Source organism: Pygocentrus nattereri, chromosome 1, assembly GCF_015220715.1.
Source record: "Pygocentrus nattereri isolate fPygNat1 chromosome 1, fPygNat1.pri, whole genome shotgun sequence".
Taxonomy (NCBI): domain Eukaryota; kingdom Metazoa; phylum Chordata; class Actinopteri; order Characiformes; family Serrasalmidae; genus Pygocentrus; species Pygocentrus nattereri.
Window position 1 is genome coordinate 19,264,171 of NC_051211.1, and position 16,071 is coordinate 19,280,241.

General features: G+C 38.1%; 1 protein-coding gene across 2 annotated transcripts; it reads right to left on the reverse strand.

Annotated features, from left to right (window-relative positions):
* Nucleotides 1-645: 645 nt before the first annotated feature.
* LOC108438290 (casein kinase I) lies at nucleotides 646-15,517 on the reverse strand. Of its 2 annotated transcripts, none has more exons than XM_017716020.2 (11): nucleotides 15,323-15,517; nucleotides 12,484-12,571; nucleotides 11,918-12,028; nucleotides 9,788-9,936; nucleotides 9,242-9,470; nucleotides 6,889-7,059; nucleotides 6,171-6,319; nucleotides 4,713-4,884; nucleotides 4,100-4,191; nucleotides 3,882-3,941; nucleotides 646-2,870 (listed from the first exon to the last, which is right to left on the reverse strand). In XM_017716020.2, the coding sequence occupies exons 2-10, from the start codon at nucleotides 12,557-12,559 to the stop codon at nucleotides 3,909-3,911; spliced, it is 1,182 nt and encodes a 393-aa protein (XP_017571509.1). In that variant the 5' UTR covers nucleotides 12,560-12,571; nucleotides 15,323-15,517; the 3' UTR covers nucleotides 646-2,870; nucleotides 3,882-3,908. The 2 variants fall into 2 exon arrangements, with proteins under 2 accessions (XP_017571509.1, XP_017571510.1); XM_017716021.2 differs by lacking the exon at nucleotides 15,323-15,517 and adding an exon at nucleotides 15,086-15,237.
* Between the last annotated feature and the right edge of the window lie 554 nt (nucleotides 15,518-16,071).

A 16,071-nucleotide genomic window follows, 5' to 3' on the forward strand; every position in this document is an offset into this window, starting at 1 on the left:
AAGGACGTGGTCATAATACGATGGTGTATATATGACATTATAACCTAAATCCTGACCTAGAAAATGAACAAAACATCATTTGAGCAGTTTATATTTTTGCAAAGGACTATGTACAGAGGAGTGAACTATGTTTTGCTATTTTAACAAAATTAACATATTACATGTTTTTATTTACAAAAATCTAAGGAAAATGTGTTTTCCTTTATATAGACCTCTTGAAGTTTTTCCATTATCATCAGTCATTCATTTGCTTTTGCTGTGTTGAGTAAAATGACAACAGTATTAGAATCACTAGTGTGAGGATTTTTTTTATTACTTCATAAAATATACACAAATACTGTTGTAAATAAAGTGAGTGTGTTAAAGAACTGTACAAGATATCAGTACACAATACAATAGCCCACCCCTACAACCCCCCACCCCCCACCCCACTCCTACTGGGTCTCTCTCATACATACACCTGAAATTGGACTCTATATCCGTGTATATGAATCAGTAAGTGTGATTCAATGACATCATTAAACATTAAGAGAGAAGTCTGACCGCAGTGTGATGGAGAGTGCATAAGGGACAGAAACAAACCATACCATCATCCATACACACGCACACACATCAGAGGCACACTGCCACTACACAGACACGCACTGCAGCTACACATTTAATAGAAAAAAAGTGACATTTTGAAGAAATAAGTCTCTCACACATACAACACTGTGACCCAGCCAGTAGTGTATTGTCTCTGCCCTCCCGTAGTTTAGTATCAGTATTATTTAGGTTTTCTTTTTTTTCTTTTTTCTTTATTTTTTTTTAAACCCCTTCAGTTTTATTTGCATCTTTTCAACATTACATCTTAAACACCTGACAACAATTTGGCTTTACACAGGAATCCAAAATTAAAAAAAAATATATTTACAGTGAAAGCTAAAAAAAAAAATAATAATAATAAGTGAAGGAAGTGAAATCTTATGCCCTGCCCATTTTTAAATAGCCCCACCCCCTTCCCACCAGATATCCAATATGAAAAACATTGCAAAAAAACATGATCATAAAATCATCAGCTGTTGTGAAGAAAGCTGGCTGGTCATGTGACATGGGACAGTGATGTCATAAAAGGGTGATGTAGCAATGTGGCACGTTGAATGTATCATCACTGTAAAGTCAGGCAAAGACTCGCGCAGACCAGAGCAGTCAACAAAAAAAAAAAAAAACAGAACAAAGATCTTTGGAAGGAGGAGGGAAGAAAAGTGAAAAGGGGAATGAAAGAATTCTGCATTTCTTCCTCTATTTTTCTCTCATTTCTGCTTTTCGATTTAATGTTGGCTTCTTCCTCCCAAACCACTACCATAACAGAGCAAACAGCACAGACTGATTAAGACATTAACTCCAAGACTGGTCACCACCCTTCTTACATGTAAGACATTTTCCATCTACTCTCCACATACAATTCTTCCTTCCTTTCAGATGTTCATTCCACAGATTCCTAAATAATTCTGCATAATTAAGTGGTTAAGATGTAAATTCATTCAGAGTGGTTTGTAATGTGAAATGCTCCAATCTAGGAAAATTTACAGACTCTGAAATGTTGACAATGGTGGTAACAGGAACCAGACGTCTGAAGAGTTCAATGCCTCCAAAAGCTCCCGCAGAGAAAGTTATATAAAATAGTCACGAATACGTCGCCTGATGTCTGAATCAGAGGCATTGTTTTTAATAGTTTTGAGAAGATTTTGGTCGAACACATTTTTTAAACAAGCTTATGGTGAAGGGATACATGCAGGGTATTGTAAAGCCAAATACTATAAGAACCGACTTAACTTTTTAAGATGTACCACTTTTTTTTCTGTTAGATTTACAATCATCAATGTTAAACATAAAACACACAATATGGTCTCTAGTTGTTTAGTTAAGTAAATAAAATTGTAATACTTTTATTTTAGACATTGCAACCCTTGGTTCACCACCACTGTCAGATTTGGCAAGTTTCTCTATGATGCACCATTTTACCAACTCAACTAAACGCAGAAAATCTGAAGAATCACTGGACTGTTCCTTTCAAGTTCCTCTATACAAGCTTCAAAAGCTGCAGCAGTCCGACTTAAGACTGCATACTACAGACGAAACACCATATACAGATTATTTTGCTACATACTGCAACGGTGATGTGCCTTGCAATATACTAAAACATATTTGTGAGTAAAGAATGTGGTTTGATTAAGGTTGGCCTGAATTATTTTGTCCAAAACACTTTTCTTTTGTTGGACTATATGAATACCTTGATTCATCAAAGCACCCACAGAAATTCAACTGGAACTGTGATTGGTCAGGATACTCACAGCAAAGTTAAACGTCTGTGATTGGTTACAGACTGATGGGCACATTGCAGCCTTACTGCAAAGGCCAAAACAATTAAAGAACAACATATTTTGCAGCCCTATATTGACCTTAGACCTTCCAAACCCTTTTTGCCTTTCTCACTCAGACTCATTTCATTACTGTCTAAGAAGTTTGCACACACAGAGATTCTAAACAGGAGTGTATAATCGTCAGTCTCGATAACAAAACCACCTCAGAAGTCGTATCCTTACATACAAAACCCCAACTAAAAGCAACGTTCATCTTCTCTCTGAGCCTTCATAATACAAGCATGGTTTAGGAGTGAGGGATGATGGGTGAAAAGTGAGGCCAGAAACAGTGGGGTAAAGAAGTGGAGTCTTCAGCCTTGAGCATAGCGGTGAGGTGAGTGTTAAACAGTTCATCTCCCACCACATTTTTCTCCAACCAAACTTTCAGGTTCATTGGCAATATGTTTTAAAAATGAAATAAAAGAAACCTCTGAGAATATCTGGAGAAGGTGAGCGAGTTTTGCAGCCCTGTATAAACGACAAACATACAACAGGAGGTCAGTTTTAAAATATACTGGACTTTGACCAATAAAAGGTATCTAACAAGTAATGGAGACTTGGCACTATGCCTAAATCATCATACACTTGCATCAAACCATGTTGAGCTGTTAAATAATCTCTAAAGCTGCATTCAGACAGGAGGGAAGAGTGGCCCAAATCTGATGTTTTCAGTTTGGTTCTTGACATTTCCTTTAAAAAAAAAAAAAAAAAAAAAGACACCTATATCTAACATCAGTCTAAATTAGGGGTTCTTGATTGACGACTGAACTTAAAAGTATTTGGCCAAGTATTTTTTCCAGTGCCAGGCAAAACATTTATGGTTTGTGGCAAAGTGCTAGGTAAAGACCCCAGACCCTTTAAGTGAGTAGACTCACTATTTAATTATTATTCTGTGATTTCTTTAATGTGTACACTGATGTGTGGGGCTGTCAAACAGGGGGTCAAAAAACACTGGTCTAAACAGATCATGCTCTGACACCTGATCTACTCGGGGAAGAATCCAAAGCACAACCCATGCTATAAAACATTCTCTTCCAGTTTATGTGCAGTTACACCAAAGATGTCTCCAAAGCTCCAAAGATTTTTTTGAGTCAAAAACTTGACATGGTTTGAGGCAATCATGTGAAGATTTATGCGTGCCATTTGGCACTATGCTATGCTTTGAGGTAAAGACACACTTGTTAGCAAGTGGCCTCATAGATCCAGTGCTAAAATGAAGAAGCAAACTTCTGACTCCAATCATGTCTCGGCTGATTAACAACACAGTGTAAGTGGGGAAACTGTAATTTTTAGTTTTTTACCAAACTATCGCTGTAAGAGGGTGTACAGACACAGACTTTAACACAGTGCACTGTAAAGCTATTTACTGAGATCCCTGTTAAATGTAAGACTGTTCAATGCTACAAAGGCTACACGGATAGTCTGACCAGTCTGTGTGATGATATTGTATGAATATTCAGGTGTGTGTGTGTTACTCACCTGTCATTGTGTGTGTGGTTTGACAGCTCACTTTCCAAGGTGCTCATATGGCATGCTAACCTGCAGAGAGAGTAAGCAATGAATGAACAGAACAAAAGAGAAGGGTGTGGAGGATATGAACACTCCCTGCAGGGTTTGTGTGTGTGTGTAGCTGTATGGATAAGAGATTCTTGAAAGTGTGTGTATTTGTGAGGATGAAATAATGTGCGTGTGTGTACCTGTGATGATGAGACGTTGGCTCCTCGGTGCAGTCTCATGCTCACCTTCCTGTCCCGCTCTCCTCGGGAGATTGCCCGTGGTGATGTGTTACCTAGAAACATAAGCACAGGAGTCAATGCTTTACACACACACACACACACACACACACACACACACACACACACACACACACACAAACCAGGATGTGCTCACTCCAACCAAGGTAAAAGTACATAACTCTGTAGAAAGTTTACAGTACAATACAAAATTCAAAGAAACCTCAACAACTAGATAATATCAAATTAATATCAAATTCTTCAACAATTAATGTGTCCAGTCTCTGCCTTTCTTACAGCTTCCATTCTTCTCAGGACATTTGCTTTTAGTTTTTTGAAAGAAATCTGTAGAGGTATTTTTCCACACCTCCAAAGTTCAGTCTTAGAAGCAGATTATATTTTCTACTTGTAATGATCCCAATAATCCCAAACACATTGAGTGATGCTGAGGTCTGAACTCTGAGGATGACCAGTCCTTTGTTGTGTGTGTTTGATTTGCAAAAAAACAACTAGGGGAACACATGCGTTTTTCTTCTCTTTTCATTATTATTATTATTATTATACATATTTTTTTTACCTGATTGCTGTATGCGGGAGGCAGGATTGGAGGATGGCTGCTCGGGCCCATTTCTGACTCGGTTCGGTCCGGGGGGAGCGTGACCTCTGACCCCTGACCCCCGCACCCCTCCACCTTCTCTCTCTTCACCCCTCCGCTCCCGGTCACCCTCATCCACCGCCCGACTTGCTCCCTGAATGAGACAGAGACAGAGAAACAGAGAGAGAGAGAGACCTTTATTATCTATTAAAGTACTTCAGTGAGTAATCCATTTTTACTGAGTTCTATTTTAGATTGCATTAACATTTACTTATTAATTCCTTTCTTGGGTTTAATTACATTCTGTTGTTTTAGCACAACTACTGGACTGCTTTCCTATTGATCACAGCTCTCACTTTAGAAGTTTATCATTTTATTTTAGACCAAAAGAGAATTTTATTTATTAAGATCCAGCAAGAGGATTATAGAGTCTAACAAACTGTATATATTTGAGTATGGGTATGAGTATTTTGGATACTTTGCTTATGGCAATCATCAAAAAACACCCTCCAACCATAAAATGGCATTTCATGTATTCATGACTGCTACATTGGCCAACACAGGAGTATATTACAAATGGTGCAGTACAATGCAGTGTGGAGTTGTGCAGAAGCAGTGCAGTTAGCACTTGTGGGCCAAATTGAGATTCTCACCCCCATTCAAGCACTTCTCTTCTACAAGGTCTACCAAGTAATGTTGAAAGACAAGCTGAAGCTCAATGCAGTTAGAACCAGCATCAACACTAATAATAATTTTCCAGGGGAATCCTTGTACCAGATATAGCAGATTAGCTGATTATGAAATGCTGGCTGAGCTGGATCAGCCACAGCTCTTCAGCACTACAGTTCACAGTACAGTCCACAGGGTGTTAGTCTAAACACATTTCAAAGGACTAGTTAATTTAATCTCATTTTCATGTTTATATGGTTTCTCACCTTTATGACAGACTGTTATTTATAAGGAATACTTTTGTCCTACTACACTTTCTGAAAAAAAGTATGATACTGTCACTGAGGCAGCACCCCTCTTGTCACTAGGGTGGTATTCTCAAGGGTACACCTCAGTACCTTTAGTCAGGGCTACATCCACAACAAAATTGTACCATAATTATTAATTTTAAAATTAAAATTATAATTTTAAAGTTGTATTGACTCCACGCACCTTGTCTCGTCTCCAGGTTTTTTTTGTTCTGTTTGAAAACATCAGGTTATAAAAAGATACAAATGTGTACTTTTCACCTGGGAAAAACTTATTTAAGGTACACAATTGGACCTTTAAACCACCGTTGTACCTTTGAGGGAACAATTACACTGTTTGTACCTTGATGAACAAAAAATGTACCTGCATAGTACCTTTATTTCTAACACTGTACATGTGGTGTAATTAAAAAATTGGGTAAATTAGTTTTTTTCACAGAAACAGAAGCAGTTTGGTACTCACAAATTTGAGCATGTTCCAATCGAACACATAGTCGTAGGAGAAGCCTTGCCGGTGGAAGAGGTTCCGGAAAAGCTGCCGCAGGTACGAGTAATCGGGCTTATCATCAAAACGCAACGAACGGCAGAAATTCAAATATGTGGAGAACTCAGCTGTTGGGGAGGAAAGAAAAAAAAAAAAAAAAAAGAAAAAACACACAAATGTACAACAATTACACAACAAAAACAAAAAAACAGAAGAAATTGCAGATAGAAACTACAATGCACAAAACTCTAATCTTTGTTTTAAACCTAAGGTTTTGAGAAGAATTGATGTATGACTTAGAGACAATGTTCTAATCAAGCAGACCAGCTACAGTGGATGCATTTTTAACCTTTACATGTTTACTTACTCTTTTGCTAAATATTATGTAATAAATAACTACATGACTATTTGATTTGCAGTGTGTTTCTATCTTTCATTTCGTTGTCAAAATTTTGATATAAAAATTAAAACATGGCAAAAATGATTTTGGAAAAACAAGATTGTATACAAAACAAATTTTCCATATTAATTTTATAATTGAATAACTCCTACTTACAAATACTACTATAACGTGGATTAAAAGTTTAGCACTTTCTTCAAAATTTCACTATTTCAAATAACTATGAGTGAGAATTAATATAAAACTACTGCATGCTTTTTTTTTTATCTCTTTGATAGATTCTTACAGACTACTTACAGGGGTAGCCCTTACACAACACCTCGATAGGTGTGGACATTTTCTTCTCACTGATGCGTTCATACTTCTGCCTCTTGGTTGCAGCCTTAAGACCCTGCCAGGGCAACGAGCCCAGGTTAAAATACATCAGCACGTAGCCCAGAGACTCCAAATCATCCCGCCGAGACTGCTCTATACACAAAAAATAAAAGAGAATATTAAAACTCGCTGTTTGCACAAACATGTTCTGAATAGGCATGCATAATCTTCTGATCATAAGTATTTAAGCTGATTATTTTTCACAACTGTTAGCTTTCACATTCCTTTGTTTACATCACATAAATAGAATTAGAAGTTCTAAATTTTGACCTGTGCTATATAAGGACGTGCACTGGTACTTGAGTGAACAGTTAACCACTCGCAATGGTAGTATTTGAATACTGAGATTACTATTTGGGTATTCAATACAAATTATCATGGATAAGCAGAGAAAATATAGAGACAAATCATTCAGGGAAAAGCTGATTGTTGCAGAACAGTAAGATGCAAAAAGGTCACCTATGTGTGACTAAGTATATAGACAGAGAGAAAGAGAAATAAATAAGAGAGAAATAATGTGTTAGCACTAACTTCTAACCTGTTCTACAACACTTATAGAGGCCAGTAGTGAATCATTTTAATTGAGCTGTTTCTGTCAACAATGTGAAGCTATTGACAGCTTGTACAGCTAAAAAGGCAGCTAATCATCTATTTTGTACTTTATAGTCAGGTCAGAATGTGTCAACACACATTTACTGAGATAAGACTGGATAAAGGAACACCTCATTAATAAACAAAATTTATCCATTCATCTGTCCATTTTCCAGGCAAAGGGATGTATGTGTAAATTTGACTGCCAGACTATCATTTTAATATCTTGATGTTACGGAGGTAAATACGGCTAAAGTCTGGCATCAAAGTAACCATGTGTGGCAAGCTTTAATTTAAATGTACACAGTGTTCGTTACTGATCAACGTGTGTCTAATAATGTGTGTGCTATCTTTAGTGATACTGTATGTGTGTGTAGGCATGCTGCACTGGCAAATTTTCAACAAATTTTCATCAAATACAAATGACTGTCTCAATATGAGATACCAACACCTGTGATATTCAGAAAGGGAGGGGTTGGCATTTAAAATGATTATACAAATTAGGCCATGTTATTATTAGGCAATTGATGGGCACAGTGATTCACTGTAATTTTCCTGGGATGTAAATTAAGGCAATGACTGGATGCTGTGGTGAAACAGCTTGTAGTCTGAAGCCTAAGACTTACAATAGCAACCATGCAGCTTTGCTTCGACTCTGAACGGCTCGAGTTAGTTTTCTATAATTTAAGGTGATAAAGTACCAGGCCAATTTATCATTGCTGATTAGTGTTAATATCATGATTCATATCTATGTCTATGTCATGTCTGCTAGCGTCAGTATTACCTTTACTGGATACACGGTCAATATGTTTGCGGTTGTCAGATGCCCATTTACCAGCAATTTAACCAACATCCGTTCTGTGCCTTTACATTACAACTGAAACTGTGAATAAATGTATCTCCTTGTAAACAAACATCTGAATTGCAGCTCTTACCAGACCCCAGAGGTGGGAAAAAGTCAATGAGCTGCAAGTAACAGGTAAACTACAAGTAACTGAAGTCCTGAGACAAGTACCTAATCAAGACAGTCAATTCCCATGTGTCAAGTCAAGTCCCTAATACTAAAGTCCTGTAAATGTTATCAATCACCAAACATGACTACTACAGTACTGCAGCCTTTTTAATATTTGCATGTTAGTAGTACATGGTAGTTTATTAAATAAACATTATTTGCCTTTGCTGCTTTAGAATACTATGAAAAAAAAGTGCGATGACATCAAATAAAAAGAAAACAATTTTCAATGTACTATTGAACCTGGCAATAAAAAAAAAAACTACGGAATAATAAAAAAAAAAAAAAAAAAAAAAAAAATGTATAGCTGAAGATATAATTTTGATTAAACACCCCTCACCCCATCTACAGTTAGATTTAGAAACACTTAATTTACATTTTAATTTATATATATATATATATATATATATATATATATATATATATATATATATATATATATATATATATATATATATATATATACACACATATATACACACACACACACACACACACACACACACTCACTTTTTTTTTTTTTTTGGTAAACAAAAAACGACCACAAATATGTAGTTATGGAACTGACATGTGGCAGATGGCATGCTACTACTCCCAAACCTGTATGTACTAAAATGACATCTCTGTCTGAAAATGTACTGGCAATACTGAGCTGTGTACATGTGTTAGTACCTATTCCCAAGTGCGTGTTGATGGAGGCATAGCGGGCTGTGCCAGTCAGGTTCTTGTTCTCACGGTAGGGGATGTGCTGGTGCGTGCGGGCGTCTCTGTATTTCTTCGCCAAGCCAAAGTCGATGATGTACACGAGATTGCCCTTCTTTCCCAGGCCCATTAAAAAATTATCAGGCTTCACATCCCGGTGGATGAAGTTTTTGGAGTGAATGTACTCTATTCTGCTGATCTGAGGAGCACAGAGAAACAGTGCTTTAGATTTGTCCATTTTCATAGATACCTGTATGTTGTACATAGTGAGAAACCACATAAGCCAGGCTATTTGAGAGGTTTAAAGCAACTGATGAATCAGGTGTTGGAGTCTATGTGCTCTGTAAGACTGATCTGGGACCAGGGGCAGGAAAACCAGTAGCTCTGCACTGACAGCATTAATCATACATTATATACTATAATGCTATTTATTTATGTTACGATTTCCAGAACAGCTAAACATATTAGATATCGCACAGACAGAATGATACAGAATGATGTGTGTGTCTGTGTTACCATCTGGTCAGCGAGCAGTAGGACAGTCTTCAGGCTGAACTTTCTGGAGCAGAAGTTGAAGAGGTCCTCCAGACTGGGGCCCAGCAACTCCATAACCATCACATTATAATCTCCCTCAGCTCCACACCACTTTATAGAGGGGATTCCCACTGAGACACACACATACACAGACATATTAGTAAACAGTAGAATAGTACACACACACACTGTAATGTTTAAAAAAATCTAATTTACCCAATTCTTCCCTTGTAGTCAGTCAGGCATATTTGATGTCTGAAGTTTAATTCTTTAGTTTTTCACTGCTATAAGCCACAGTATTCGAATACTAAAATCACTATTCGGGTACTCGGGACTCAAGGTTTCAGCACAGGAAGACTGAAGAAAACACAGACTAACAACTCAATGAAACAGTGCTTTTATGTTTCAACAAGAAAAAATATGATGCTTTTGCTGGTATTTGTAAGCATGTATTTTACACTCTGCCACTCAAAAACGTGTGCACTGCCAAAGACGCTTAGCTAAAGATGTGACCGAGAAGGCAAACGTAGTACGGTTTTACAGCTAACCAGTCCAAAAAAGAACAGAAATGCATCATTCTGACAAACTAGCATGTTGGCATATCGTCCATTGAGCAGAAAATACCTTGTGTTAGTCCCCATCAGCCTCCAGTGTTGTACCAGACAGCTGTAGTTTTTAGCTCATATCTAAAGAGCCACCCCTTGTTTCAACCTATAGCAAATTTCAATGACTTTTTTTTTTAATAATAAAACATGTTTTTATATGTATTCCTTGGCTTGCTACTACGTTTTTGTGCTACTGATTTTGAGCCTCATAGTAGAAGTACTACCTACTAAAAGACTAAGCCTCCAATTCCAGCCCTAAGGATATCTGTTCATTAACAGAAACTTCACTATCTATGTCTCAGGCATCAGACAGCGTATGCATAACAATTTCATGTTTTTTTGTGAGGTAGCTTTTAGAGCCATTAATCTATATTATATGGCCTAAAGTATGTGGACACCCCTGCTAATCATTGAGTTCAGGAGTTTCAGACACACACATTGCTAACAAGTGCATAAAATTAAGCACATAGCCATGCAATTTCCATGGCAGTAGAATCAGCTGTACTGAAGAGCTCAAAGACCTTAGATTTGAAACGCCCATAGGATGCCACCTTTTGCCATGAGTCAGTTCTATAAATTTCTACCATTCTAGATCTGCCCCAATCAACAGTAAGTGCTATTATTGTGAAATGGAAGCATCTAGGACCTCAGTCACAAAGTGGTAGATCTTGCAAATGCACAGAGTGGGGCCAGCAAGTGCTGAATCACAGCATGCTGAATTGTATATCCTCTGCTGCATCACTAACTACAGAGTTCCAATTCTGCCTCCGGAAGCAACATCAGTCCATGCATCAGGTGCACACCACCACTTCACTCTGTTGCAGTGGCAACGTGTTGTCTTAAGAGATGAATCACATCTCACTCTGTCAGTCTGGCGGACAAACTTAGATTTGGCCAATGCTAGAATGCTACCTACCGGAATATTTCTCCTTTACTGGAGAAGGGATAATTGTCTGGGACTGTTTTCAGGGTTTGGGCTAGGCCCCTTAATTCCAGTGAAGGGTATTGCTAATGCTACAGGATATAAAGATATTTCAGAGAAATACATTCTTCCAAATTCATGGCTTTGGCAAAGTCCTTTCCTGTTCCAGCATGACTATGCCCCTGTACACAAAGCGAGGTCCATAAGAAACGGCCTAAAGAGTTTGAAGAGTGAAGTCCAGTGGCCTGCACTGAGCCCTGAATCCCACTGAACACTGCTGAGATAGCTTGGAATGCTAATTGTGAGCCAGGCCTTCTTGACCAACATCAGTGCCTGACCTCACAAATGCTTTTTTTGATTAAATGGGCACAAACTCCCACAGACACACTCCAAAGCCTTCCCAGAAGAGTGGAGGCTGTCACAGCTACCAAAGAAGGGACAACTTCCTATGACTGACTCCCATACGTAACACTGCGAACGATGCCTACTAAGTTTTGACTCTTTACATCTTAAATACTTCTACATCAGCAGCCCCATGACCTCACAACATGACCTCCTGTTCCTTTTACATTTCTCCTTCTTTACCTCCTCCCTGCATCATCTTGTAGAACTTGCTTTCAATGTGTAGCTGTGGGTGTTTGGTCTTCACACACTCCAGTTTGATGGCCACCTCCTCCCCCGTAGCAATGTTAGAACCTGAGAACCAACAAACCAGCTTTATTTGAAAACCATGTACTGCATGTGCATGCACTTTATACACACTTTATTTGAAACCTCAACTTTAGCAGCTCTACCATGCTGGTGTACTGTTAAACTCCACCTGTTGTGGTACAGTTTGTGTTAGCCCTGTATTAGTTGTGTATGCTCTAGCCCTGCTTGTTTGCTGGATAGCTTTGGGTGGTGGCCACTTTCAACCCAGTGATGACACTCAAGTGTCTGTAACTCCAGCAACACTGTTTCGTTTGATACACTCAGACACTACCATCATCAACAGCACTGCTGTTCTAAGAAAATTATCCACCACCCAAATAATATTTGGTCAACAGTGGTCTTGCAGTCACAAACTGGCGAATGATGAAAGGACAATTAATTTGTGTGCATAACAAAAAACTACAAGTTTTTTTTAAAAATAACTCTAGAACATGTCTTACCGAGGTAAATGTCCCCAAAAGAGCCACTGCCAATCTTGCGGCCGAGCCGGTACTTACTTCCCACTCGCAGATCCATGCTCCAGGTCAACTGCAATACAATCACACGCTTACTTCAATTATGCATTTCAGTACAAATGTTATATTTACACTGTAGATATCCTGATAACATGGAGCTAAATATTAGTGATGCACCGATAATGAGATTTGTACTGATGCTGATACATAGACTTCTAAAAAAAGAGGAATTGGTACTAAATTCACCTGAAATAGCATTACAGAAAAATGTGACATTTTAGGTTAAGATTAACCTTAACATTTTGTGGCTGGATACCTGAAAACTTTATGAAGAAAAAACTTAAAGACTCCTAAGACAAACCTTGCACCTTGCAGGTTAATAAGAATGTCCATTAATGCAATTCTCAAAAACAAAATTTTCTTTTTCTAAAATTGTTTTCTTAAGTAGGCTGCATTTTGCCCCGTATTATAAATGGCACAATATACATTTTGAATTTGTATTAACTGTTATTTCCTGTATTTTGTTTAATTTGTTCAGAGGACAGCACAACAGGAGAGAAACGTCGAACAAAAAGATATTTTTAAAAATGTTATCAAACAGGAACTAGAGGTTATGGTGGAAGAAATAGCCAACAGGAAATGATCCTCTACGGAAAATACAATAATTGTGGGGTGATGGCTGAAAGGAAGAGACGAGGATGGTCAGGAGTAGGTAAAGTTTGACGTTTACCTTGTCAACTCTTACAGACCAAGTGTGAGGCTGTCATAAGGTTAAAAAATTATTTAAGAACATATTTTCAAGAATAGTACTTGTTCTTAGAGCTCTTCTTAAGAAAACAGTTAAGAAATGTTTTTCTTCAAGATTCTCAAGAATGAAGGAAAAAAAAAAAAAAACACATTTAAAAAGATTCTTTCTTAAGAAACTTTTGTGAATCCAGCCCCTTCTAGAGTAAGATTATTACATCATAAAAAAATGTAATTAAATAAAATGTAAAAATGGGTCAAATCTAAACTTTGTCCGATATCTTGGTGCATCCTCACTAAATACCCATTTGGTTTTACAGGTTACTATGGATCTGACTCAAACCATATGTCCAAATCCAACACTTTTTCTTGCATTTACCTTCTATATGACCATTTTCCAATCATTTTCTAATACCAGTTCTGCAAATAACACATGCTGTTTTTGTTACTGTGCCTTTAAAACTGATATATGTATGTACATGGCTGTCCTGTATTGTGACTCACCCTAAAAGCTGACTAGACTTAAACACCACTTATAACTTCTGTGGGAGCGTACATGGCTAAACTGCTGTATGCGGAACTAATGTGAAATTCTGCATCTGACTCAAACTATACATCCGGATAGGGATCTGACACAAGCCACACACCCAGTTAGGGACCTGACTTAAACCATACTTCCAGTTTTGGAAAGGACTTTAATCATATGTCCAGCTCCAGAACTGACTCAGAAAACACCAGTTATTCAGTTAACTTGGAGAGCAGCCCCAGTTTTTGAAGTGACTCTGCTGATTCTTGGAATTATCCATCAGCTGTTCAGCACACCCTGAGCGTGTAAGCACAGAGACAGACACGCCAGTGTGCCAAGCTAGGAGAGCTGCGCGTGTGTGTGAGACTTGAGAAACCCTGCACGTGATGCTGCTGGAGAGATTTCATCATTTATTCAGAGTCTAAAAACCTCACATGTTCCTCAGCCATGTCTGAGACTGAGTGAGTAAAGAAACCCAGATTACTGACCTCAGAGTCTCATTACCACCCTTCTGTTCTGACTGGCCAAACAACATCCGTGTTATGTTGCTGATGTCTGACGGATAAAGAATTTGGATGCCGTGTCACTCAAAAATATGATTAAAAATATTCCTGAACAGTAGATTAATTCAGTTGTGCTCAGATTTTCTGTGAGGCAACATATTTTTGACTGTGTCAATAACAGCTAAATACTGCAGCCTGTTAACATTTTGAAACATATTTCTTCACATTTATCACAACTTATAACCAAGCAAATGTAACAGCGCAAGCAGAGACTTTATAAGCTGCTTTCTCTAGCACTAGTTAGGCTAATGCTGCTAGAGCTGCAGTAGTTAAGTACAACTACTACAGTTCACTAACTACTGTAGCAGTAACAGCTACTACAGTTACTACAGATTCTAGTTACCATGGCTAGTGTAGTTACTACAGTTACAATTCCATAGCTACTACTGTTACTACACTTACTACAGCACCTAGTTACTACAGCTAGTTAGCTGTTATCGCAGTTATTGCAGCAGTTAGTTACTATAGCTACTACAGCACTACCATACCTAGTGCAGTTACTATAGTTACTAGATCAACAACAGTTACTACAACCGCAGATATCATGGTTACTATAGCTACCATGGTTATTGTAGTTACTACGTTTACTAGCTTGTACAATGATAGAAACATTGCGCAGTCTGTCAGCTCGACGCTGCAGTTCAAACGCCAGCTGTTAGTAGCAGTAGCTAGCAGGCATGCTAGCTAACAGGGTATCAGTATAAGTGTACAGCCGTAGTAGCCAGTCCTCTCCTTAAGAAAGCGCTTTACTTACCCCCGTTTCTTCTACCAGACTGTTACGTTCGACAGTCAGACGTCTGAAGTGTGTATTTTTATGTTGTTTTCATAGCCGCACCCTCACTGACAGTGGAGCAGCGCTAAGCTAACGGAGTTTCAGCCGTATCCGCCCCCTCCCCCTGCACTCGCTGCTCCAGCTTGGCCGAGACCAACCCCCCCCTAATCCCGAGCCTTTTCACCGCTGGTTTCGGTGGTCCATCGGTACCGAACTCACCCGATACTTGGCTTGTCCGACAGCTGGTTCGATGCCGTTTCTGATCCACTGTTTGTCAGGCTCGCTGAGCCGAAGGCGGCTGAGGATGGGAGCGGATTGTGGCGGATGTCATATCCCACTGTCCCTCTCCTACAGTCGGCTGAGCTCCCTGTTCAGCAGCGCTGAGGCTCGGTGTGCCTCCCCCTCTGCTGCCTGCGCTGAGGATGGCAAAAGGAGAATGTTCTATAATAATCATATTATATATTTTAAGAGTTCCCTAACCAAAATACTCTACCTGAACGTTTGTGTTTGCACAATATACATCAATAAATATTTACACACAAATATTTTATTTGATATTTGTTTAATTTTTTGGGGGGGGGGGAGGGTAAGAGGTTATTAAATTATGAATAATATACTTGAGTAATCTGTTCACACTCATTTTTATTCAGTATTATTCAATTTGATAATTGCTTTTAACAAGTATTCTGGATATGGATTTTATTATTATTTCATTCCTTACTCTGGACACTGAAAAATTTCCAAGAATGTTTTACACCTTATTAGTTATTGTATACATGTATGTACTACCAAATGGGTTGTGTGTGTGTGTGTGTGTGTGTGTGTGTGTGTGTGTGTGTATATATATATATATATATATATATATATATATATATATATATTCGGACAATAGTTTGTATACTTGTAAATATTTCTACATATGTAAATATATATATATATATATATATATATATATATATATATATATA